This window comes from Anas platyrhynchos, chromosome 5 (genome assembly GCF_047663525.1).
Source record: "Anas platyrhynchos isolate ZD024472 breed Pekin duck chromosome 5, IASCAAS_PekinDuck_T2T, whole genome shotgun sequence".
Taxonomy (NCBI): domain Eukaryota; kingdom Metazoa; phylum Chordata; class Aves; order Anseriformes; family Anatidae; genus Anas; species Anas platyrhynchos.
The window spans coordinates 17,380,337-17,407,087 of NC_092591.1; the positions used below are offsets into that span (position 1 = coordinate 17,380,337).

Below are 26,751 nucleotides of genomic sequence, written 5' to 3' on the forward strand. Positions count from 1 at the left end.
CCACACTGCTTTCGATGCAGCCCAGGATATGGCTGACTTTCTGCATTGCAAGCACATGTTGCTGACTCACATTGAGCTTCTCATTCACCAATACCAATTCACATCCTTCTCTGCAGGGCTGCTCTCAATCCACTCATCACTCAGCCTGTGCTCATGTTTGGGCTGACCCAGGTGAAGCACCTTGCACTTGGCCTTGTTCAACTTAGTGAGTTTTGCATAGGCCCATCTGTCCTCTTCTTGTTCCTTTCCTTTTACTTTCCATAGTGTGAGAAATTCTGCTGTGTATGTAAGAGGAATAACCTTAAAAACTTTCTGTGGAGTGCTAAATCTGTCTTGGTCTGCCTTGTTCTACTGTGTCCCAGCAGTGGGTAAGAACTGGAGCTTCAGGAGCTGGTCCTTCTGTCTGCAGCGCTTCTTGCTGTCAGCTGTTGAGCAACCAGATTTTGGAGGGGATTATGGCTACGTTCCACTACTGCATGTGCTGGTGCTGTTCTTTGGTTACAGGCAAGGTGACAACTTTCTCCTGTAGTAACAGGGATGTTTTCAGCACTTAGTTTTAAGAATCCTCATGCCTCAGGGAATGCATTTTCACATGTAACAGTACAAGGTTTGTATTCTTTTTCCTTAGTGTGTAACTCCTTCTTCAGGATGTCCACTAATCCACTGCAACCTCTCAGACTAGTTGTTTCACATGCTTCCATGCCAATTTTGCAGTTTGTATAAACAAAACATCTCTTGCAGCTGGTACACATTCTTCATGTGTGTGGTTTTTTTTTGTTTGTTTGTTTGTCTGTTTGTTTAACCTGTCTCTCCACAAAGAAACTGCTGCATTTAATTGAAAGAAATGCATGTTCCAGGAGTGTGGGCCAGGACTTTTGAGACCTACTAAAAGGAATGCACGTGAGAGGGAAAGCATGTGTGATACTTTCTTTGGCATGTTAGAAATTCTACTATTTGAAGTGTTGAAGAATGTCAATGGTAGACCTTGCTCTTTTCATTGCAAGCATCCTGGAAGGTATTTCAGATTCTGAACCAAAGCACTGTTTTCAAAGTGTCATTTGGATGCCTTACTATGTTTGGCATTTGTGTTCCCTCAACATTCTCTGGAAGGAAAATTTGCTCAGTGGAGTGCTGAACTGAATAAAAGCAAAAGAGGAATCTTGCTTGTTAAATTAAATACTTTGATGGATACAGATCAGGGGGGAAGTATCTGCTTAAATATCATCCTTTAATGCTTAAACAGTTTGACATATTATTATCCACTTTTAAGCTACTACTTAGCTTTAAAATATAATTTGCAAAATTCATCTTTGTTGTTCTTCTCCCAAGTAGGTCATTATTGTGCTGACCTCAAGAATTATTTTCAAGGGCTGCTCTCATTTTTTTTCCTTGCCTTTTTAAAGTGTTAAGAGGCTTATAAACAGAAATTGTATACTCAGAACACACCAGAGTGTTCTGAATATTATTAATAAAATGCCTGTGCTAAAGGGTTCCTCAGTGACCAATTTTTTGCAAGGCAAATAATTGTATCCTGTTCTTGAGAACAGTTTTTTAGGTTTGGAGTGGGCCTCTGATCTCTGAGATCCTTTCATTAGATTAGCACATTACATTTCTTACACTGAAGTCTAACCTGAATTGCATTGCAATGTAAAAACAGCTCTTTTCTGTGCATGCAATTAACGTGCTTTGATTTCCAGAGTGGTGGAACAGCTGGAGAAAGTGCAGTCCTGTGGCGTGGTATGCAAAAGCTGTCTTTGAGCAGTGTAATGTTGATCATAATATCTGGCTTTATTTTTTGTTTACCTTAGCATAGCCCTTGCATTATTATAATGTGGAATTCAGAGTAAGACTGTAGCAAATGGGTTTTCATAGGAAATGTCAGGTTTAGATTTGGTCTGTTTAATACCTTGTTTAGTTTGCAGTTTGAAAGTGAAGTTATGCAAGCAAGCGGGTGGTATTTATCAATTGGACTAAGATTTCTCTCTGAAGAAAAAGCAGGAACATGCAGAAAATAAACTGCAACAAAGTAGGTGCTGTGTGTTTCTTTAAAAAATAAGTCAAAATTTATTTTAGTATCTTGCTTCCCTTGGAAAATTTGCTTTATTGCAGTGATAACTGTCCGTTGATTTATGCATTTCAGTATATTGTATCAGTGCTTGCAGAAGATTTGTTGATACTGATGGAAAACTACTCCATGCTGGTGGCATCCTTAAGGTGTTAGTCATTATTACTTTGTAGGTAGTGGAGGAATTGGAAACCTGTGTGCAGTTGCAAAGTAGTGATCTTACTGCGATTGGAGACATGGTGTGTCGTGTGATTTGCTGGACTGGCAGAAATGTAGAGATATTGCTTGCACATGAATGGGTTTGAAAGAGAAAAGCAAAGCTCAGCTGAGGCTGATATTGGTAAGAGACATGAAGGGCAACTTATGGGTATAGTGGCAGCATAAAGAAGAATGAGATTTTGCTGCTGTGTGGGGTTTGAAGACCAACTGACAAAAGACAAAGATGATGTCCTCAGTACCTCTTTGCTGCTGAATGTACTGGCAGGGCCCACACTCACACCTCTCAGGTTCCTCAGCAGTGTCAGGGTCTTGTGGAGTGAAGCGTTACACCATAACAGTGGAAGACTGTGTTAGGCAAAGTGGGCATCCTCAAAGCCATGGTGCCAGGACAGGTTGTGTCGGAGTGCTGCTGAAGGAGATGACCAACGTCATTGCAAGGATATTCTGTCATTTTTGAGATCTTGGTGATCAAAGGGCATTCCTAGTGACTACAAAAAAGCAAATATGGCTGTTTTCAAGAAGGTCAAGAAGGAGGATCCAGGGAGTGTGGGTTGGTCAGTCTAACTGCAGGCCCTGGGAAGATTAGGAAGTATATCCAGGAAACTGGTTGGAAGGATAGGAAGGTGACTGGGACAGACTGATGTAGGTTTGTCAGGGGATATCTAACCTTTTGATTGGAGGTGACTGACTATGGATAAAGGGAAGACCAGTGAGTATTGTTGGCTTTAACTTCAGCAAGACTTGAGACTTGGTTCCCCATAGTGTTCTTGTAGCTACATTGAAAAGACAGGTGGACTAGGAGGTAAGTGTAAAACTGGCTTTGCTCAGAGGCTTGTGGTCAGAGGTGGGGTTTTTGTTTTTATAAATAAAGATAATACTACTAATGAAAGAAATTTGTGGACCATTATAAGTGGGGTCTTTCAGGGGTGGATACTGCAGTCAATGATGTTTATTATTGTTCTTGGCAACCTAGACATTGAGAATGCACCCTAGGTAATTTTGTGGGTGATAGAAAACTGGGGGGGAGTGTAAGGCTACCATTTTGAGGGATATCAACAGGCTGGAGAAACCATTCCATGATTCTGTGAAAACTCCTGTAGTTCAGCAAAGGCAAATACTGTGGTCATGTACTTGAGAAAGAACGACTGTTTGTTGCAGGATATCCTGGGGTCAGCTGTCTAAAAAGCAGCTTTGCAGAAAAGGATCTGGAGGTCATGGTGGACAACAATGAGAGTACAATTTGGCAGCAAACCCTTGTGGCAATGAAGGTCGACTGTACTCTGTGCCACATTAACGGAGTGTAGTTACCAGTTTGAGGGAAATTAGTGTCCCCTATTGTTAGTCACTTGTGAGACAGCATCTGGAATACTGCACCTAGTTTTGGGTTCCCCAGAATGAGGAAGACGTTGGTATAGTAGAGTGAGCCACGTGGAGGGCCACCAAGATAAGGGGAATGGAGCACGTGTCCTTGGAGAACCAGCTGAGAGCTGTATTTGCTAAATCTTAAAAAGAGAAGGGTAAGAGGGGATACTACTGCTGTCATCTCTCATCCCACCTTGACAACAGGGGTGGTCTCTTCTCAGAAAAGTACAGCAAAAGCACCAGAAGCAAGGGCCAAAAACCTGCAACAAGGGAAATGTGGAATGGATAGCAAGTTAATATTTTCCACAGTGAGTACAGTCAAATGTTGGAGCAGGTTGTCTGGAGGGGTTGTGTAATCCCAGTCCATGGAAATACTCAAAACTAACTGGCTGTGGCCCTGAGTCGCCTGCGCTGCTGCGGAAGTGTGTTCCCCATATCTTTTTTTTTTCCCCACTTAGTACATTGACTTATCTTTTATTTTTCATTCTTGCTGAAAAGACTTCAATGAAAGAAAAACAAAATTATTGTAAGTTGCTTTAAATATTCCTGGAAATATGCTGATAACATTGTGAATTTATGGGAACAAACTGTGTCCCTCTCTACTCTCATTTCCTCAGGGGATTTCAAAAAGAAACTTCCAGTGTTAGCAGTCTTGGTTGCCTGTGAAATTAAACATAGCAATTGTGCAAATTGTGGATGAGCGTGGTGTGGTCCAGGACTATGATCTGCTGTGGTAAAGGGAAGTTTCTAGCTGTCCTTCTTGCTCTTCCCCAGAGAGCAGAGCGCAGCAGGTGTTGAGGCAGGCCTGGTGGCGGGGGGCCATGGACATGGGGTTTCAAGGCCTGGGCCTGGTCCCTCCAGGTGCTTGTGCTGAGAGCAGTGAGCGTCTCATTCCCTGCTTTCTGATGTACTCTGATGGTAATGTTTGAATAAAACTCATTCTGTGGTAAAGGTTTTTTCTTCTTCCTTTTTTTCTAAGCACAGGAAAGACTTTACAAGCCATATTAAATCATAAATGTGCTCCGTCCTGACAGACCAAATACTGAAGTCGTCTTTAATTTGCTGCTAACACAGCTAACAGTGGATTTCTTGTGCTTTTACCAAAACAATTATTATTTACTGTAGAACTTTTCTCATTTTAGTTCTGTTCAGAAACATTAAATTTCCAGTGTGCAAGGAGATTAGTTAACCTTCAATGCTGTATAGTGTAAGCTGCTCAGTCTTCACATTTGTCAGAACTTAAATTTGACTTTTTTGTTGTTAAACTGTACACTTAGGTACATCAGATGTTTAAAATGAATTTTTTTTCAGTCAGGCTTTGTAAACTGATCAAATTCTTGGTTAACGAATGTGGCAATTTTATGCTGGACTTGCTGATGCATGTCAAACTCCCATTTGCAGCTAAATAGCTATTGCTATATGAGCATTGAATAGGTAAATAGAAGCTTTTAGTTGGCAATTAGTGGTAAATAAAGTTTTATTGTTATGCTGTAGGTATATTATTGAGCAGTAGTAATATTTTGGTTTAGACTGGGAATTGTATGCGTTTAATACATATTTGAAAGATGTTGAGTGTCAATGCTTTTTAGAATGTCTCCAAAGCAATGGTGCGCTAGGGAAATAATTTATTTTTCCTTCCTTTATCTTTCAAGGGACCAACATTTTTGGCTAGCTTACATCAAAGCTGTATCCAGAGTGCATTGTTATCACTAAGATAAATTATACAGAAGGCTCACAATTTAAGCAAAACAAAATGCACAAAGAGGCATAAAGATGCTCCTAAAAGAGTAGAGTACAGGTAGAAGTGTGGCACCTAAAGTTACTTGGTATCATCTGACCTAAAGATGAGGTGACCAGCAAAAGTATGTTTAGTGGGTAGAGGAATTAAATTATTACCACAAACTTGAGTGAGGAATCTGACAACCATGTTCTGAAAGCCTGAAAACTAAGCTGGCTGGTAACCAGGCTGCATCTGTGACTTGTCTTGTCTTCATCTGAAAACTGAGATCTTTATCTTCTGCAGTATTCTTTAAACAGTTAAACATGTGTGGATGCATTTGAGAACACAAGCGTGTTTTCATACATTCAAAATGCTGCAGAGTCCATGAGGCTTTTGAATCAAATGTTGCTTTTTAAGGTAGAAGGGAAGAAGATAGTTTACTACTGTAATTTGTTACAGTCTAGAATGTAACAGACTTAATTCTACAATGATATGCATATAAAAGATAAATTGAGAAGTAAAATGAAGAACCCATGTGACATGTTAAACCCGAGTAATTGGCTGTGTGTTTGTTTAGTTTAGTTTGTTTTTAAAATTTAGATCTGAAAATTTTCAGTGGAGGCAGTGGTGTCTACACCAAAACATTAGTGAAATAAACTGATTTCTATGTTTCATGTGTATGTTTTTATTTACAGATGACATGGCAGAACTTCTCCTCGGAGAGTCCAAACTAGAACAATTTCTGAAGGAAAATGCTCTTAAACAGAACAGCAGTCCACGGGGCCCTAGGCCAAAGCTGACTGAAGTCAGGAAACATCTCACAGCAGCACTTGATAGAGGAAACCTAAAGGTAAGTCAGTCAGTCTGAGCAAGAATTAGAAAATGTGAAATGGACAGCAGCGTGCTGCTAATTGTGGAGAAGAATGTGGAAAGTTCTTGTGTGTGGATTTATTGTTAGTCCCAGAACATCATCAGTGCTATGCTATTTCATGTCTTTTTGTTTCTTCATGGATTTTTGTTCAGATAAATTTCTCAAATCTTCTTTCATTACAAGAACAAGAAAATTGTCACCAACTTATGAAATGCTTAAGTGAAGTCTTTGCTATATATAAATAAATTATTCTTTGGAGTACATCAGGTAGAAATATGTGGTTATAAAACCACAAAATACTTGACAAATTTCTGTAATGGACTCATAAGTATGCAGGAAAGACTTCTGAAGTTATGTTTGGGGACAAAAAGTAAGGTTTATCCTTGAGAAGAGTGTTTCCCCTACCCTGATGCTTTGAAATTGTGCACCTTAAATATATAGGCTGTGGAATACAATCTTAAGATTTGACACTGTTATTTTGAACTATACTTATGGTGTTAAGAAAAAATCATTGGAGGGGTTGTAATGATAGGCTGTCTTTAAATAGTTTTGTTACCTGGCAAAGCTGTCTGCTGCTTGAGAGGTATTATTGGTGCATGCGTAAACAAACATACGAACATGAAAAATGACTGATGATGCTGTTCAATAGCTTGCTGGAGAATGATTATGTGGCTTCACCCCCTACCCCAAAGCTTCCCAAATATAACATGATAGAATTTTGGTGATTAGTTGCTCTCTCACAAGGTATCTACTGTGGGCTTCCACAGTTAGTATATGCAGAAAACATGCCGAACAATTGTCAGGTTTGATAGATTATTATTATTTTTTTTTTTCCTGAGGAACAAAACCTTTCTTATTCCTCTTCCTTCTAGCCAGAATTCTTACAAGAAGCTAACTTGATTATGGCCAAGCTAAACTATGTGGAAGGTGATTACAAAGAAGCTCTGAATACATATGCCAGAGTTGGAGTTGATGATTTGCAGCTAGCTGCTGTGCCGCCATATAGGTTACGGATGATTGCTGAAGCATATTCTACTAAAGGTAAGATTGCACTTTCCCGTATAATAATGTTAGAAATAGTTTTAAAAAGTGAATCAACATTTTGTCCAAAGTGAAAGAAACTGTTGGCATACATATAGTCAACACGGTGATACAGTGCCACATGTGCAGATGAGTAAGAAGATGGCTTATTTCCTTTAAAATAACCAGAGCTTGTGCTAGGTTGACAAGGCTCTTACCTCTGTTAGAATTTCCATTTTAACCCTGCTGTTACCCAGTCAAATTTTTATGTGTGTTTAAAAGTCCTTCAGTATCTGAATGTCCAATAACTTTGGCAAGATACTAGAAGTATTGGCACTGTTCCTGAAAGTTGTGTTACAAAAGTAGTGCAGTTCTTCAGTTGCTGTGGACAAAATTGAAGAACGTTGATTCACAATGCTACGTACTGAATGTTAAGATGCATAGCCTAGGTTATGTTAAACTAGAATAAACCTAAATTGTTACTTAATCGAGTAAAGTAATCATGATAAATGAAAAGGACTTAAAGCAATGTTTTTCTTTTGCAGTTTAATTTTTAGAAATCTTCTTCACAGAATATGTATCTTTTTTAAATTTCAGAAAATGTTTTTTGATTAATACAGGATTGTGAAAATTGTAATGCTGGCCTGGTGTCTTAAGGTGGCAGTACCACCTCAGTTTAGAAAACTTGTTCATGGGCTGTGAGCTGGGTTAACGTTTTGAGGAAAGTGGCAGTTTGTATGCCATAGGTTTATGAGAATTTCCTGTCTGACTATGTTTGCTTTGGTCTGCTGTGTTTAAATTTGGGTTTGACATGCATACATACTGTTTGTTACTGCAAGAGAAGAGTCAAAGTTAGCAAACACAATTTAGGAGAGACTTCAATAGCATTCACTGATAACTGTTCAAAGATTGTTCCTGGTCTTTGAAGAGGGTAACTGTTTCCACTGAAAATGGAAAGGGAAGGATGTGGGGAGTTTTTATGTGTGTCATAAACTTGCTCAGGTCTCTCATGTGCCGTCTGTGTGTGGGTTGTGAGTTTTTTTGTTGTTGCTGTTTTTTTGTCAATAACCTTCCATTCAGCTTTCCCTTTCACCCATCTGTGAAGATGGCTGTTGAATTTGTCACTTTCTTCCTATGAAAATGTAGTCTTGGTCTTGATCAACTGTAAGTGCATAGATTTGCTTATCTCCAAGGAATCCCAATAAGTTAATTGAATATTTTCTCAGAGCTCAACTCTTCTGGCTCTGTTTTATTTGGCCTCCTAAGAATATAGAGCAGCTGAAATATAAAGACACCAATTTTGCGGAAAGGATTGGTATTATTCAGTTTACTTGATATGAAATTAATTGATTAGAAAATAGTAAATACATGTCTTGCCTTAATTTCTTCTCTACCCTGGAATATCTTGTAGATTCGGCTTTTAAAAAAAGAAAGGGAGAAAAGGCACGTCTGCAGCCTAGATGTGCTTTTAATTGTTGCTTCTGATTTCAGGTTTTCTACTTAAACACTGAAATCTGTTGTATCACACCTGATCTAATCTTGATCAGACTTCACTGCTTTGGTCACTTTTACTGGGTGACTGGATTTCAGCTTACATGGGCAGACTAGCTGACTACTGCTTTTTTCCTTTTGCTCTGCTCATTTCCAGAATTGCATGGTTTTGCCTTTTTTTTTTTTTTTTTTTTTTTTTTTTTTTTTCTACAATGTTTTATTTTTGAATGGGTAATTAATGGAATTTAATATCCCTTCTTCCCAGGGTTGTAAGTTTGTCATCTCCTGTGTGTTCTAGAGTAAGTCTGAAGTCTCAGAGTGGTCTTAAATTCAATATTCAAAGTTTAGAAACATTTAGAGTAACTGACAGCTAAATAGCGAACATTAATATGCAGTAGTACAGTTAACTCTCCCCTTCTTCCCCCTTCTCCTTCCCTCCCCTTCACTCCCTTCCTCAGAATTTCTATTTTCCACTTTTAAGAGCGGTTTATAAAACTTTTCAGTGTGAAGGGCTTCTTCAGAGGTGATTGGAGACTTGTAGTTACTACCAACTAAGTACAAGTTATTTTTAAATAGATTTTGTCCTTTGCTGTGACTTGTATTTCTACTTGTGGTTTAAAGGATAATCTGAATATCTGAAGTTTCCTAAGTATTTAGCTTTTATTTCTTTGGCAGTCATGAATAGATCACCATGTTCCCAAGAAATGCCTGTGTGCGTGCATCAGCCTGGCTGCCCTGCTCAGCATGGCAACATGCAGAGGCTGTAAAAATACCCGCTTCAGTTCCCTAATTTCAATCCACTTTTGGGCAAACCCAGTTCCACTGCATTTGTAGTCATCAGGATATTGGTATCCTGTTTTGTAGTGGTCAGGCACTGATATGCTTGCCTGACAAAGCTGTAAGGCAGAAAAAAACTAATGGAAGTTTTTAATTGCTCTACTTTTTATTGTTACTTTTATTTTTTTTTAATTGCTACATTTTTTTCCTCACTTAAGGTAGGACTGCCACAAATGCTTCCCTTTTTACTCTGAATTTTACATTCTGTAACAGAGGTGAAGGATTAAGTAGGATGCTTGAATTGAAATGTTGTTTATTCTTCTGCAATTGTTTCAAGGTACTTAATTGAACACGTTATGCCTAGACAATTAAGACTACTGCAAGCCCTCAGAAATGGCCTGCTTTGTGCCTGTGCACTCTTACCCTTGCAAAACATAGAAAGTACATTTTTCTGTCCTTCACAGCAAAGGGAGATTCAGCATGTGTGTACGAATGAAATGAGGTGCAAAAAGAGCCCAAGGTCAGGTTCAGGCTAAGCTTTGTTGGAGCTCTATCTACTAATGGCTAGTAAGAAGGAGAAGAGGAAAAGCAGTAGTGGCAATTGTGGGGAGAGGAAATGGAATTGGAAAATTGGAGAGGAAGTGAGGTCCTTAAACACTTGCTGAACTCTGGAGTGTGTGCATGTATTTGTGTATGTGTTTATGTATGTATGCATACAAATATATGGGGGCATACATAAACATAACATGTTTACATAAACATACGCATGTATACATTTTTTATTGTTAAAAAATAAGATGTGGCAAAGAAAAAAAAATCAGAAGAGGAAAATTCTTACTGACACTTCAATTTCTCCAGAATAAGTGTGTCTGAATGCATTATCCACCAAGCTGTTTGTTGTTTTTTGTTTGTTAGTTATGTGAACCTGTATCTGAGAACTTACGAGATACAGAACTGCTGTGTCTCATAAAGACCAGAAAGCTAATGGGCTGGTAGTTTGGTGAGAGGGGGGAAAAGAGACTTTTTTCTGGCTTCTGGCAGCAAATGCAGCTGTCTGCTCTGATGTCTAACGCGTTGTCTTGGGTAAAAGATGATGGAAGAGTGGCCTGATGAAAAGTTATCTGCTACTGTGTCCATTAAAACAGCACAGAGTAGACTAGCCAAGTGAATACACATGAGGCAGAACTTCAGAAACTTGATTATCATAGGTCAGGATTCAGTACTGCTCGGATATCTCTCACCCAGAGGTGGGGTGGAGGTAGCTACCACACAGTAGTACTCCTGAATGGAGTACAGCTCTGGTATTTTTCTGCCTTTCTTCACCATTTCATGAAATTCACAAGTTAAAAATGGAGGAGTAGTGAAAGACAGTCTTCTTTTATGTGGTTAACTTTGTTGATAGGCATACTTTTCTGATCTTACACCCTTAAACTATTGTGATTTTTTTAAGCTAATTTTGATGCTGTGCTTCTGAGCAATTCTATTCTGTGTATATAGAAGGTGTTGTGTTGGAATAGCTGCAGTATTAAATTTCAAAAACACAGTTTTGAACAAGACAGCAAGGGGGTAATTTTCAAATGGCTTGCAAATTGAAAAGAGTTCCAAACCTCTTATAAGAGGTTAATTTTGTCTCTTTAGTATCATCTGCTGAAGTTCTTCACTAGATCAATTTAATTGCCCAATTCTCAATTTTGAGACTGAGGAAAATCTTAACTTAGGAAGAATTGTAATAAGACAAGTTATGAATCCATAAAGAAGTAACTAAAGATTGTATATGTCTGAGTCTTTTTCCTTTTTCAAGTTAGGCTTGTATACCTAGCTCCAACTTTCTGTACCTTCTTCTCTTCAAAGACAAATAAGAAAAAAATGTGTATGGCACTGTTATCACATGGTAGTGTATATTTAGAATCCATTTTAATAATGACTGAAGCTAATATTCTCTTAAGGATATGCTCTCTGGGAACAGGACAATTAAGTTTGTGCAAGTTTTCAGCAGTATATGAATGAGGTAATATACTGGAAAGCGCGCAGAGGCATTATTCAAATACCACGCGTGGCAGTATCTTCTGTGTTTCTAAGCAATTTTTGTTTGCTTATGGAAGCAGAGATGAGATACACGGTGGGATACTGAGGTGTTAATTTGGGGAGGTGCAACTTCGCAGCGACACTCAAATTACAAGTATATATTTAACTGGGAAATAAGGTTAGCAAAATCTAAGTTAACATGATTGTGATGCTGCGTAAGTCAAGATATGATTGAAAAATGGATGTGTAATTAATACTTGGCATTACAAATCAGCAAATCTTTCCACATATGCTTAGAGATGAACATTGCAATTTATAAGTCCTTACAGTCTGCAATGCTGTAAACTTTTGATTTCAGTTAAGAAATGGTGTTCATATTTACTGTCTTGTCATAGATTAGTAGACTACCGCAGGTATCTGACAAGATAGCTGTGTTGCATTAGGGTTACGTTCTTGTTAAGTACGTGAGAGATGACATATGTAAGTTAGACTGCGACATTACAGGATTGTAACCCTGTTGCTGCAGGCCATTCTGTGTCTCATATTGCCTGTTCAAATAGCTGTGTTTATATTTAGATGATGCATGTTGAGTAAGGTGAGATGGCCTTTACTGCTGCTGACCCATATTCAAATTTAATGTCACATTTACCAAGTTAAATGATTGGCTATTAATTAGTTCTATTTACAGAAACGTGGAAATATTCATTAGGTTCAGTGAGAGTGTCAGCTGCATGTGAATTGCTACTTTGCAGTTAGCAAAGATCCTGCACTTAACTTTAATCATACCCGATTGTAATGAGATCTCGTGCATTGCTAGCCTGTGTCAGCAGACACCGAGCAGCCCTTCATGGAAGAATGCTAAATGAAAGCTGTTTTAATCATTATGTCAGAGATCTCTAGCCTCATTAGGTAATGGGTCAAGAACTCAACTTCCTTAAGTTCCCTCCTCCCATATTGCTGTGCAGGAGTTGCAGCCTGCCAGCAAACATTCTGCAGACTGTGGCTGGGAAGCTTGTGCCATAGCTACTTAAAACTTTTTTCAGATAAAGCTTGGTTTTCCCAAGTCTGTATCTCTCCTGCTTGAATAGGGGTTGAGGTAGAAAAGTCAGGGTTTTGTCCTACTTCCTTCAGCGGAGCTTTAAGCTTCCACTTCTGAACACTGAATGAAAATAATTTGGTTCTTCTATTCTGTGTTGTTATGAAAATACAAATATTTGAAAACCGTTACATTTAGAGGAGAAGTGTGGCCAGTCATTTCACAGCAGATGTTGTTACAGCTATGATACATTGTTTCAGATGATATTATAATAAATCCCCAAATACTGTTTTGGTTTTATTAACTGCTACGTATTCACTGCAGAAAAGATATGAGTGTTCCTGCCATTAGAAACCAGAGTGTGTGTATATATGTGTGTGTGTGTGTATTTTCATTTTTAAATTTGAAGAACTTAGAGATGCTTTGAAGAAATAGCGTAACTCTGATATTAGAAAAAAAACACTAATGAAGTAATATTGCAGTATGAGCATAGATGATGAAATACTGACTTCAGCTCTGGAAAGTGGTGCTTGTAATGCTCTGAGTTTTGTCTAGAATGGATTTAATTCTCTGCAAGTACCCTATATGTAGAAAAATTAGCTAGCCAGAGCAGCTTCTTTAAATTCAAGTTTGCTGAGAGAAGAGGATATACCTTTCTGATGCCTTTTCTGAGAAGCTACTCGGGTATGAAAGTAGATTCTAAAGGAGATTCCGCATCCTAACAGTTGCTGGAGATTTTTTTTTTCCTTTGTCTTGGCATGAGAGGGATGGGAAATCCAGCATACTTGAAAAACCAAAGAGATTAAATATTTTTGTTTCCTTATACTGTGTAAAGAAATAGGTAATTCTATGAAGACAATGTATCTGCAGTAAGAGGTACTTTTAATATAAATATATTTTCCTAATGCCTATTCTTAGTCTTCCTCCTTTTATTAATTAATACTTTACAAATACCAGTAGAGAATTGACAGGGAAAAAGTTTATACTTTTCTTTCAAAAAAAAAATAATTCTCTACACACAAAGCACAATCTTTGACTGAGGACTTCTAGAAATAAGTCCTATACTTCAGTGAAATTAGCAGTGCTCATTCTAAGTTCAGCAATAAACTGTGGGAGTTCCTTGATGGCTGTAACTAGAGCTGTTCCATTTTTTTTTTTGTCAAAAATTACTAGTAAGTGTGTGCTATAATCTATATAATTGCTTGTTCCAAATATGTAAGCTAAGTACGAAGCTTCTTTAAAAGCAGAGATGAAAGGTTGGTGCCTTTTGTTCATTTGTGTACAGCGTATGGAACACTTACCACTATTGCTTTGCATATCCTATAGGGAAGAATAAAGGATGTATACTCAGACTTTGATTTTACATGTTGAAGGAAAACAGGAAGCAAAACCAGGGACCCTTTCTATTCATGCAACTTTTTCCCTTTTGCAAAAACATGTTTATTTACTTAAGTATAAAATAGCCTTTCACTTTTTGTTTGTTTTTGTCTGTCCTTTGAATTGACTACTGAGGACAGGAGATAAACCACAGTTAGTACTTGTGGTCTCTAAAATTGACAAGCACTTATAAAGACAAGGTACTGACTGGCATCTTCTAAGATCCTCAGTTACACAAAATGCCATAAATGTGACAGATGCGACAGGCTTTTCTCAGGCTTGCGGTGTGTAGATATATGTTTTTAATGGTTTCGGTCGCAATCTGGGTGGTTTGAGTACTTGGTAAAGATCTGAAATCTACTGTGGATTCCCTTTTGACCTTTGAGTAATTTTTGCTTTACTTTGTAAAATGAAATGGGGATGTTAGTTGGTTTTCCAACAGAAAGTCTACTTTTTTTTTTTTTTTAATGAATGAAAATGAAAAGTCAATGTAATCAAAACAAAAAACTGCAAAGAATAAGCAAATCTTATCCATGAGAACTTAAAACTTGTTAGTTTATTGCTCATTCTTATGAGGAACCCTCTTTTTTGGGTAGTAGTTATGTGTATGTGATACTGCAGTTAGTTTGCTCTTGTAATGTACTTGTTTAAAAAAAAAAAAAGGCTTGGCATAACTTTGATCACTGATTTGAGAGCATACAGACATGAAGATCACTTGGAGTAAGTGATAAAACTATCTGCTGTTTGCTTTCTGAATCTAAAATATGGATAATTTATAATTTTTATAAAAGATTTAAAGAAAACCTTCACAAGCTATCATGTAATTGAAATACCAGGCATACCTTTTTCTTGTTCAAATACTGTTTGTTGCTGTTTTGCTCTTTTGACAACAATTTTAGAGTTACTTGGCAAAACACACAAGCTTAACTAGAATGGACTTGTATTCATTTCACTGCTTCTCACTTTTTTTTCCCTCAGGAGTCATCTTGCTTGATATCTGGACTAGATATGTATGAGATAAGTGTCTTCCCAAAATAAAACTGACCCAGTTTGTTAGAAGCTTTTACTTGAAGGTGGTTTTGACTGGAAGGGCTTAAACTTAAAAGCCATAATATCAAAGTCAATTTGTGATACCAGCTGGCATGATATTCTTGAATACAAGCTAAAACAATATCAAGAATAAAGGTTAAATAAACCAATTGCTGTGACTTGTACAACAAATGCAGTAATATTTCGTAGCAGTAACTCTGCAGAATTTCTCAAAAAATAGAGTTGAACATGTAACTCTTTGCTGAATATCTCAAAAAAATACAAATAGTTAAAGAAATTTGTACCCTTTTCAGGCAGAAAAACAGATTTTTACCTGGGAACTGTGGAAATAAGCACATATGGGAGATCTGACTTGTCCAAATGCATGTCCAAATACATTGTCAGCAGATTATTTAGGGTGATATGTGTGTCTTTGAATTCATGTGTTTCTAAATTCTGTAAGTTACAACTTGCCTTTTGTTTTTCAAGAGAATATAATATAATATTACCTTATAGTGTATAATATTTCCTAATATAATAATGCTTTGTTTTAATTAATTTCTAATCGTTCACAATATTCTTACAAAGAAGTGGGTAATATAATTTGTGGTTGTTATTGCTATATTGCTGTTTTTATCTATTTCAAATTAAAAATATTTGTATGTGTTTTAATAATTATTTCTACACTCCATCATCTGTTTTTAAGAAAGAGTTAAATGAGTAGCTTGGAATCTGAAGGAACTTCTTGTTTTAACATGTTACAGAATTCTTAATTTATTCAATGTTTTCCTTCTAGTCAATATGGTTTCATTTTTAATGCAGTATTGAATTGTAATTATTCCTTGTGTCAGCAAACCAAATAAAGTCTCTGAACCATCCTGGTAAATGGTTGTTCCAGGATAGTTCTCCAAATTAACTTCTGTCTGTAAAGCATTGCCTGCTTAAAATACATATACTTTGACAGGTTGTAATAAGCATACCAGGAAAAATACACTAAGTACAGTTGTATAATAAAGTTACTTTAAGCAATAGTATTATGTACTTTGTCAGAGGACCCTGTCACAATTTTGTACTTTTCTTCTCCATTACTTTAAATTTTCTGATGGAACACTGAGATTCTTTGATATCTGAAAGAGAATTCCCAGCTAAAATGAGAGAAGGTCCTTACACCGAGATTTTCAGCTTAAAAAAAAAAAAATAAAATTGTTGTGGCCATAAATTATAAAAATATAAATAATAAAACTGAGACAATTCTACAAATAGCCGGCTGAGTAATATGTGTCATAAAAGGAGGATTACTGTGGGGCCCTTGTTGTTTTTTGTCATGGGAGAGAAGGGGTGGAGAGAAGTGATCCACTTGCCCACTATCTGATGTTTTTAGTCATTTGGCATTTTTTTAATTGCTGCTCATTTATTGTGTTTTATGGTCACCTCTGAGTTTGAAGTTGTTCATGTAGGACACTGCAAGCTTTTTATCCAACATCAACCATATGTTTAGTTCTTATCAGAGGGTCACTTCAAGCAGCAGGAGATTTGAACTTTTTGTATAGTTACACCTTTTGGATATATGACATACCATTAGCAAAAGACAAAATAAAACAAAATGAAAAAAACAGCCAGCCAAACAAAAATAACAACAAACTACCTCTTGGAATATTTGTTATGTGATTGAAAAATTGAAAGAAAGCAGACCAGCATAAGTCGTTCTAGACTATTTTAATATAATTTCTAATATTTAGAGAGATGTTAAGATGAAAACCACAACATGTCAGAAAAGTCCAGTGTCTGTTGTACTCAGGTTTGGCAGGTTTTCAAGAGAGTCTACTTGAGTGTTTGCTAGGCTTTCAGAATGTGTAGGTTTTTGAAAAGTATACCGATTTTTATGTTTGTTTTGCAGAATATGATGTGGAGATCTGTTGCATGTCAAATGTAGAAGGGAATCTTTTGCTAATATGCACAAGAAGGTACAAAAGTTTTAGTGATTTGTATTTAAAAAAAAAAATAAAAAAGTATCCTCTATCAAATGCAGAAAGTTTTTCATCTTTTCTGCTTGGTGCTGTTGAGGCTTCAAGTTGAGCTTTGTATCCATTTTTTGGCACAATGAGCCAAGGTAGATATAACCCATTGGAGAGCCTCCAGAGGAGACGAAAATGATCTAATGTCAAGGAAGCATGAAAAGAATGAAAATTTGATATTCATTGTAGGAAACATGTCTCTCTTTTTCTAGATGGAAATTAGAGAAGAGATTTTGTAAAGAAAGGAATAATCTGTGAAGAAGACTAGGAATACTTAATCTAGGGAGGGAGATTTAGGTGTTAGGAAAAAATATTAATTGTAAGAATAGCTGTGCTCTATAATGCATTGCGTAAGAAGGCCAAGGATTTAGGAACATGTTGGAAGAGCATCTGTTGGTGTTGGTTGATTCCTTATTCAGATAGACAGAGGAGTGTTCTTGAGGTCCTTTCCAGCTGTTTTCATTAATTATTTTAAAAACAACTTTAGTAGAAGTGGCTTGTATAGGAGATACCATTGATTAATGAATGTTGTTTTGATTTTAGACAAGCAAAAACTTTATATTTTTTGGCTTCAAAGCACCAGATAATGTTTTTGTTGGATAGGTCTAATAAAGGCACAAAAGACTTCTGTGCTTGATGAGAGAGAGAGGTACCTCTTACTAAAGCTGGTTGTATTGAGTTTTGTGGGCATTCACATAAATGTGGGTATCTGTCACAATTTTTCCTAGAAAATCTAAGGCTTAAAATGCTAACTGCCTGTGTGGTGTCTTATGCTGCATTTATTTTTAATGCAAGACCTAATGAGGGTGCGTATGGAGGGCAATTTAATAGTGATTAAATATTAATATTAATAAGTATTATTTTTTTCAGCTCCTATATTGTTCATTAGCATGGTAGGCCAGCACAAAGTTAGGATCATGTATGGATTCTTGAACTTGTTCTGATTGTCTTGACAACAGATACAAAAAGCATATTGAAATCACAATTTGTCATTAGGAATTTAGTGTTTTCTTCCTGCAGAGGATATGCTAATCCTTTATTTTCAAACATGTTAATTGTGTTTAGTGTGTTCTGTAAAAAGTAGAATCAGACAGCGAATAGGTCACTGTTCAGAGAATGAGTGTTTGACAAATAACATAGGTGGCAGGTGATATAAAGCTTGCTGCAAGCCTGTTGCACTGTGTTAGTGAGATTTCTGAAAACTGAAGAGATGGAAATTTGATAAACAAAAAATTAAATCCAAAAATTCCACTTCCTGATCCTTTATTTCTTGAAAATGTCTTTGCTTTTGTTGGTGCCTCTGCTTTGCTTGTTGCTAAGTTTGGTATTACTTTGAGTGCTTTTCTCACCTTGGTGTTGTTTCTGTGATCACTTGGGATAAGTGAAGATGTCTCCAGTAATTCAAAACTGGTATAGAAGGACACTGGACACCTTTGTGGTAGAATATCATAATTTTAATTTAAATCATAATTGCTGAAATTGCTTCTCATAGTTTTACAATCATTAAGGATTCAGTGTTATTTGTTTCTTTCTGTATCACAGGACCATACCTTCAATTTTTTTCAGTAACTTCTTTGCTTCTTCCCATAATCAAAAGGGTTTAGCCTGGACTATACTCCAGATGCAGTATTTTATGACATTAGTTTTTAATGCTTCCTTTGAAAATATTTTATTTTCAGGTCTCTGTCTTGAGAAGTTGCCAATTTCTTCTTCAGCTAGCAACCTCCATGTGGACCGTGAACAAGAAATTGTTACGTGCTATGAGAAGGCTGGGGATATTGCTCTTCTGTACCTTCAGGAGATAGAAAGGGTAAGAATTGTGTGGATCATCTCTTATTGGTATGATGATACCGACATTTTGGTAGTTCATCTGAAAGAAAACGTCTGATATTTGTTTTCTTAGAACTTCAGGGCATGCTTACTATTGGACAATAAAGCTAGTGTGACTTTCTGTCCTCCTAGAAGATTCTGCTAGTAGTCTGAAAAGGGACAGAACTCTCTTAATTATGTATGTTCAGGATGCTGATCTGAGCCTCCTGTGGAATTCATTTATGAACATGGTATATTATGGTATATTTCAAACACATAGGAAGTAGGAAGTATGTATATTGTGTGTATACGCTTCCTGGCATTTCAGATAATTCTTAAAAATAATTAATGGTATACTCTGTATTAGATACTAAGCTGGGATCAGAAAAGCAAAAGAAAAAAGCAAAATGAAGAGGGAGAGAAGTAATTGATACTGCTTTTTAAATAAACACACATTCTTATTTTCTGAGCTTTTTTGCTTTGGAGTGTTTTTGTTGTATCTTAGTGGTTGGCTTAGTGGTGTAGTGAATATTAAGGCAATTGAAAGCTGATCATTTTCTATTTTTAATGCAACTAATACAAATTAAATCATTTCTAAACTGTTACTTTTAAAATCTCTGGATATCACTTTTAATCTTCAGTGCTGCTTTCTGCAGCACTCTTTCCTATCCTGCCAGGTTTTAGATTTTAAATACCATCACCTCAGCTACCAAGTGAGGTTGCAAATATGCTTCATCATGCACTTCTTTTTTATACTGTTCTTCACATTAACTTCTGAAAGTGTATTATAAAATTTTTCTTAGAGGCCATTCTGCTTGGTGAAGAAATTACTGTTTAAGGGATAGTCAACAGAAAAAAAAGATATATATTTAGGTATGAATGGAATTAAGGATGGAACTATTCTGCTATCAGCTGCCTGAAAATGAAAGACTTCTCCAGTGTAAAGTAGTTTCATTGTGAAAGTCTACAAAACTTGATAATTTTTGTTGTATTTTTTTTCTTGTGCTCTCCTAGGTGATTAATACAAATATACAAAACAGAAGCCCTAAACCAGGACCCACTACACATGAACAAGAACTTGGTTTTTTCTTGGAAACAGGATTACAAAGAGCACATGTTTTATATTTCAAGAATGGGTAAGATTTGGTTCACCATTTTTGTTTTGATTTAAGTTTTGTATTTTCGTTCTAACAGGTTGTGATACTTTTTAACAATTGTGGGTCATGCGATCATGAGGCCTCTTTAATAAGGCACAAAAGTTTTAAATGAAATAGTGAGGCTGTCCATATTGTATTTATTTATGTGTTGTTAAATCCTTTGATTAAAGTATATGAAACAGAAAACATTTTGTATTTTACTTACTATTTGTGAGAACTTAAAATACCTTAAACTTGAACTATTCATTGATAGTTCTTTTATTTTACTATTAGAAAGTAAATATTAGAAATATGTTATTATAGAGTGATTGAGAACATATTGAAATCCCTGATTTTTATAATTTTGATTTCATAATTTTTTTCTGAATCTCTTCAGTTATCACTTATTTTAACATTATGCTGCAGGATAAATGTGCATGAAGACCAACAGTATGTATACAAGTATACAATCTCTATTGTACCTGCTCTATAGATCCTTTTAGATCCTGCATGGGAGCTCCTTTATAATTTTAAAGAAAACTTCTATTAAAAGTCTAAAAATAAATTCAGCCATCACAGAAAATAAAAAAAAGAAACAGTACTCTTCATTTTTTTGGAGCTTTAAAACTTTGCACAAATGGTTTTTAAGTACATTTCTGACATTTGTTGTTGAAAGCATATAGTTTAAAAATTGATCTGCAGGGCTTTTGTTTTGTGTTATTTTATTGAAATTTTGGAACTCTAGATAGGACTAGCATTTTTTACCAAAAATGTTTCTTATTCTTTCAAGTGCATAAACAGGAGATGAAGGTAAATTATGCAGTGTCTGTAAAGAGTTCGAGATTTTCATGTACTGATGGTTGGTTGATAAAAGGATATCCCAATTTTGAAACTGTTCAGGGCAGTCAGCAGGAAAATGGTCACTAAGCTTCTTAAAGTAAGGAAGTAATGCTGCCATATTGCGTGATCTGAGAATTATGTATGAGTTCAGTTTTCATCATTTAATTGCAAGTGGAATGGAATGTTCTGAAAGTTTTTTTGTTTTTTTTTTTTCATTTAGCAGGGCTAAAAATAAATTACTGTTTTCGTGTCTGCACAAAAGATAAGTAAAATACATGTATTAAAAGAATCATAGTGGCAATCATGGTAAGGAATAAGCTAAATTCCACATTTCAAAGGATTTTGAAGGCCTAAAAGTAATCAGCAGTAGATAGAGAAGATTGAGTAACCACAAAAAGTTGTGTAGTGGTTTATTAAGGAACATTTAGCCCATAGAGAAATGCTTTTTTTTTTTTTTTTTTTTTTTTTCCCTAGACCATATCAGCTGGTCTGGCATAAACTTTCAAAAAGCAGATTCGATTCTGTGCACATCGTAATCCTTCACAGTGAAGCTGCTGGTGTTCTTATCAACTCCTCCATAAACATACTATTTTTTTCTCCTCTCCTTAGTACAGTGGTCGCTTGTAGTTTACAAGCAGATTGTGCATTATATATTTAATTTTAAATGTCGTCTTCCAATTTAGTTGTCTAGTGCTAGAAGTAGTAGAAGAGGAAACGAGGTGTCAGGGAAAAATGAATCAGAGCCAACCATTATTTTGCATACTTCTACCATTATATCCTTCAGTTTCCTTTCTTAATTTAGAGCCAATCCCAATTCTTTCAAGATTGCCTAATATGGCCATTGTTCCAGGCCCTCAGTTATATTGCTGCTTTTATTGGTCCTTTCTTTTTTTGCTTGTTTGTTTTTCAATTGAATTTACCAGAACTGAACACAGAGGATTGCTACTTTAAATATATATATTTTTAACAGTGACAAATTTTTAGCATGCTTTTCAATACATTGGTATCAAAGATGCTTCCCTTGATTTTTAAATTTGGCATGTATTCTGATATTAGGTTTATCAGAACCTAATAAATTGAGTTCAAGATCTTTGATCTTTGTATTATGCTTTCCCATCTACTTCAAGTTTTAATTTAATCTAAAATTATAATGATTATACGAAAATTTTCAAGCAGGGGAAATGCAGATATTTTTAATACATGGAGTTTAGAAACTGAAATACTGACTTAAATAAACTTTTTTCAGTTAAAGCTGTAGATAACAAAAGGCCGTGAATCCTGTGGAAGATGCAGGAAATCACCTTTTTAACTGTTTGTGAGTGTTGAGGGAGAAGAAAAGGAAAAATTAGCCTGTTTTTACAGGCAGACCAGCTCTGGTATTCGTATTGCAATACAGTGGAGGCTGTTACTTGTATGTTCTTGAAGTGAGATTGTAACATTAAAATAAGTTAAATCCAAAAAGAAAGTTCTTTCCACTAAACTATCATCTGGCATTGTATTGAGTGAATTCAAATTTTCTCTTGTTATCAGCATTGTGGATTTAACAATTTATACACTAGAACATGCTTAAAGATCTGACTAGATGCTTATGGATAAATGGTATGGAATTACTTTTTTTTAAGGTTTCAGTTCCACTCCAATAAGTACTTAAAAAAAAAAAAAAAAAAAAAAAAAAAAAAGAAAAACTGATAGAGAACTTAATTTGTCTAAAGTCCTTTTGTGGGGAAATGTGTTGTTGTATACCTTTGTTCACTCATTTATTCACTGCTTTTGGACTCTTTGTCCTCTAGAACTGGAAATCCCATTTTTGTGTGTGTTAATTACAAACTCGAAAAGAAATTGAGAACTTTAATACCAACTAAAAGAACATCATTTCAGCAGTAACGTAGGGAATGTTGTGGCCTACCCAGAATGCTGCTTGATCAACTTTAAACTTCTGCTCACTAACTGTGCAGAGATTTTCATTTGAGTCAAGAAAGCAAGTTTTTGTAGAAGATTAAGTGAATATCTTTCAGGCATGCATTAGTGTTTGAAACCTCTGAAGCCTAACTGCTAAGTGCCAGCATTTTGAAAATACATGGAATAGCAATTATCTAAAAATAAAAAAAAAATAAAAAAGCCTAAAGTGGCAATAGTCTGAATGGAAGAGCACTATTTTAATGATCTATTAAGGCACGAATCAGAAATTAATGTTTTCTTCCAAAATGTACAGAATTTAAGTAAAGTGTCAAACTACATTCCCATTTTTCACTTGGGAGCTGAGGAACATTTCAGCTTTGCAAGTTGTAGCAAGTTAAGGAAGCTGTTCCGAATCTAAAAGGAGGGTTTAAAATATATATGACTTTAAATGTCTTTCTGGCTGATTATGCAACTTCCATTTAGTCTAGTAGCTGCTTTGTAATTTCAAATTGGTGGAGTTCAAAGACCTGGTATTGTTCCAAGAAAAGCAACGAGCATAAAAACTTTGACATGAGTAACATATATTTTTTTTTTTTCTGTTTGGTTGTGTTTTTGTTTGCTTGTTTGTTTTCAAGTAAAATGCCCCTGATAAAAGACATCAAGTTATGTACTGAGTAATCCTGTTGAATTTACTTTGTGTTTGTGCTTTAAGATGAACCAGACAAAATTGTAAACGTATTTTTGAATTAGCAAAGGTCAGGACACTATTGGCTCTGTACACTCTTAAAGCAAAAGAGCTTTTTGGTTGGAATCTAAAATCAGGTGGCCATCATGTGAAAACCAGCATTAGCTAACTTCCTGAGCTCTCTTACCGCTTATCCTACATGTCACACCCTCTCAAGGACATTGCTCTAGGGACTGGACCAGGTCTGTATTCCTCATGGTGCCATTATCTGTGCTGACACAGCTGCTCTGAAGCAAGACCTTCCCACTCCTCTCCATGATGATGTTGTTCAGAGGCCAGCCCTTTCTTAGCAGACATTTAACCCAAGAAAATAGAAAGTTTTTATGTGAATAATTGATTTTTATTGGCTTACAGAATGTCTGACAAACACACAAAACAACAGTCCTTGGAGTTACTCATGTAAAGGACTTGTCTATGTAGGAGTTGTTTTGTTTTTCCACTATGGCACTTGCAGGAATGTTGCTCTTGTGTTAGTAGGCAAGGGAGTGTGTACAGAAGTCAATCCATAAGTGCTATTGTTGCGTGCGTGTGTGGGTGTGAATGTGTGCTACCTTGACCAATTGTTCTGCACATCTCCAAAGATGAAGATGCAAATTCTGATGAAGTCTTAGGTATCTTGTCAACATTAATTAGTAAATAAGGTACATCACTGAATGTGAGTCACAGTTGCCAGTTTTAACTAAAACATTAACTGACCCTGTTGACTTGAAGAGGAGGAAATAACTAGGTGGGAGGATTTATTGGTACTAGGTTTCCTCATGGTAGTGGCAGAACTGATTTGCTAAGCATTTGGGCAAGTGTGCCAAGGAAGGAGTGTATGTATTTTGGTCATAGTTGTCATGAAAATGGAACTGGCTCTTGGAAAAAACAGGTGACTGCTTATCTACAGAGATGTAAAAGACTAGTCCTAAAGGATGATTCATCTTCATTTTAAATAATAATAACTATTCTGAAACTATTTTTGCAAAGAGTAAACACATTGCATTGTTTGACTCTTCAGTGCTATCCTCTGAAGTTGTAGGCAGTGCAGTAGAGTTCAAACTGGTTTGTGACGATACGGCCGTGGTGTTGTAGTGGACAGAAGGTTGGTACAGTGGTAAGAAAAAACAAATACTGTGCAGGTGTTGGAGACTGTGTGTGTCGTCATTTGTTATTGAAATTCATGGCATTTGAAATTCATCGGTTCTTTCAAAGCATCCAATGCTCAGGTTATTTCCTCGTCATTGTCCAAACAATTAAAAATAAATGTTTCTAAGTTAAAAGTAGTATTGATTTGACTGTGGTAAGAATCAAAGCTTAACTGCAGTGAAAACCTTGGAAACAGTATGTGTTACAGAAATGCTAGTCATCTGTTAAAGGCAGGCAAGCTTTACCTGTATTTTCAGCTGAATACTGGAAAACTCTTCCTTTGCACCTCCCGATCTCCACATCCTTTCCTTTCAAAATATATAACCACCAGGATAATGTATTCAACAGCCAGTTTACTGGAGAGGGCTTGTAATTATTGTTGACATGCAGGCACTTTGGTGTTTGTACTGAAAATGTTTTTTTATGTTCCAGCAATTTGTATTTGGTAGGCATGTCAGATCTGACCTTTTATGTCTCCCAGATTCTCTGTCCCTTGCTGGCCTAGCCTTCCCAAATGATTTTCTTCTCAGCTCCTGTTGGATGCACTGTATTTTTAAATACGAGAAAGTGAAAGTGGCATTTCTTTTTATGAGTGTGTGGTAGTGCCCTTGTGCATTTGATTTCTCTCCCATGCATAAACATAGTGCATGTGTATGAATAATTTTGATCGTGTTTTAATGTCGTCTTGTTTTACTGCCACCAAATCCTCAAATTACTGCAGTGGGGGTACTTAAAAACAGAGTTTCTTTGGAAATAAGTGGTTCCTCAGAGATTGCGTTCAGACACAAGTATGGTAAGCAACTCAGCAGTGAAGTAATCTCCCTCATTTATTTTGCATTGACATTTTTATAAGACTATCAACAAGATGTTTTTAGACTTTTTTTTTTTTTTCCCCCTTAAAGAAGTGTTGCTTGTAAGTCTTATGCTTAGGAATACTGCATGAATTCTTCCTGGTAATGAATAAGCAGTGGAACAGTATAAAGAATAGCAATTACTAGGACAGATTCTGGTTGTTTGCTTTGAAGCATTTGCATGGGTTCTTTTTTTCAGAAAGCATTGTACCTGTTTGTGGGTACAATTCATGTTTTAAGTGTGCTCTATGTAGTATGAATTTGGAGATTTTTGCTTTTCTCTAAGTTAATGTATGCATTTACATGGCAGTGTTCACAATGAATTTGGAGAGCATAAGAATAAAAGAAAGCTTAGTAAGCACTTTCAGAACTGTTATTGGGATGCAATAGTAAAAAGGAAATCTCGTCCTCTGTTATACTTTGTTTTGGTGTTAACAGTCTGATAGCAAACACAAGAGTTGGCAATAAAGGGCCAAAACTCTTAACTATACTGATGAATAAATGGCACCTAAGCAACTTAAACTCACCGTTTTCCACTGCTTTTTTTTCAGCCATTAACATCTCTAGCTAACCAGAAACAGCAACCTCAAAATTAAACATCTCCAGTGTTAATGAGAGTGGGAAAATCAAAGGAGGTTTGATAACCTCTTGCCTGATTTTCCCCTTTCCCTCCCCACCCTTCCTTCCCTTCCCCTGGTTAATGCGCTCTATCACTTTTTTTTCAGTAAATGTTGCTGTTTTCACACTGCTGTCCAATATAATACTCAGGTTTTCAGTTTGAAGAAACAAACAGTAACTAAACAATTTTAGTTACTGAATTTATGATGGGCACAAGCCCACAACAGACCAAGTTTTATGTTAGGTCTTACACTGGTGTATTAGTACTTAGAGCTCTCTCACAATACTGTCTCAGTGCCGAGCTCCTCAAGTGGCTACAAATCAGTTATACTCTGATCTTTTTTTTTAATGTATTATTGAACTGCCATAATATGTATCAGTGTTCCAGTGCTAGTGTTTAGCTTCTCTTCTTTTCCTGCAACATCCTACTTTGTGCTTAATTAACTTCTTAGTGTTTTTTTCCCCAATGTTAACCAACATAAAACGTTTTTTTCTGCCCTACTGCTTCTTCAGTCTCATCTCTGTACTTTTTCTCATTTGCAATTTTTTTGAATACAGATTGTCTGAAGCTCTTAGGTATCTACTGGAGAAGTATTATCATTAAAACTAGTTATATCTGTGTGAATTTTTTCACCTTTGCTGTACATCAGGCTTGGTTTTTAGCCATGCTGCGTTATACTGCAGCACCAACACCTGTTTTCTTCTATTGTTTGCCAGT

General features: G+C 36.1%; 1 protein-coding gene across 5 annotated transcripts in view; it reads left to right on the top strand.

Annotated features, from left to right (window-relative positions):
- TTC7B (tetratricopeptide repeat domain 7B) overlaps positions 1-26,751 on the top strand; it is a 132,577-nt gene that overhangs the window by 12,740 nt on the left and 93,086 nt on the right. For all 5 annotated transcript variants that reach the window (XM_038180033.2, XM_038180036.2, XM_038180034.2 and 2 more), the window contains exons 2-5: positions 6,062-6,216; positions 7,110-7,278; positions 18,687-18,817; positions 19,831-19,952. In XM_038180033.2, coding sequence (XP_038035961.1) covers positions 6,062-6,216; positions 7,110-7,278; positions 18,687-18,817; positions 19,831-19,952 — 577 coding nt within the window. The remainder of the gene's footprint in view (positions 1-6,061; positions 6,217-7,109; positions 7,279-18,686; positions 18,818-19,830; positions 19,953-26,751) is intronic.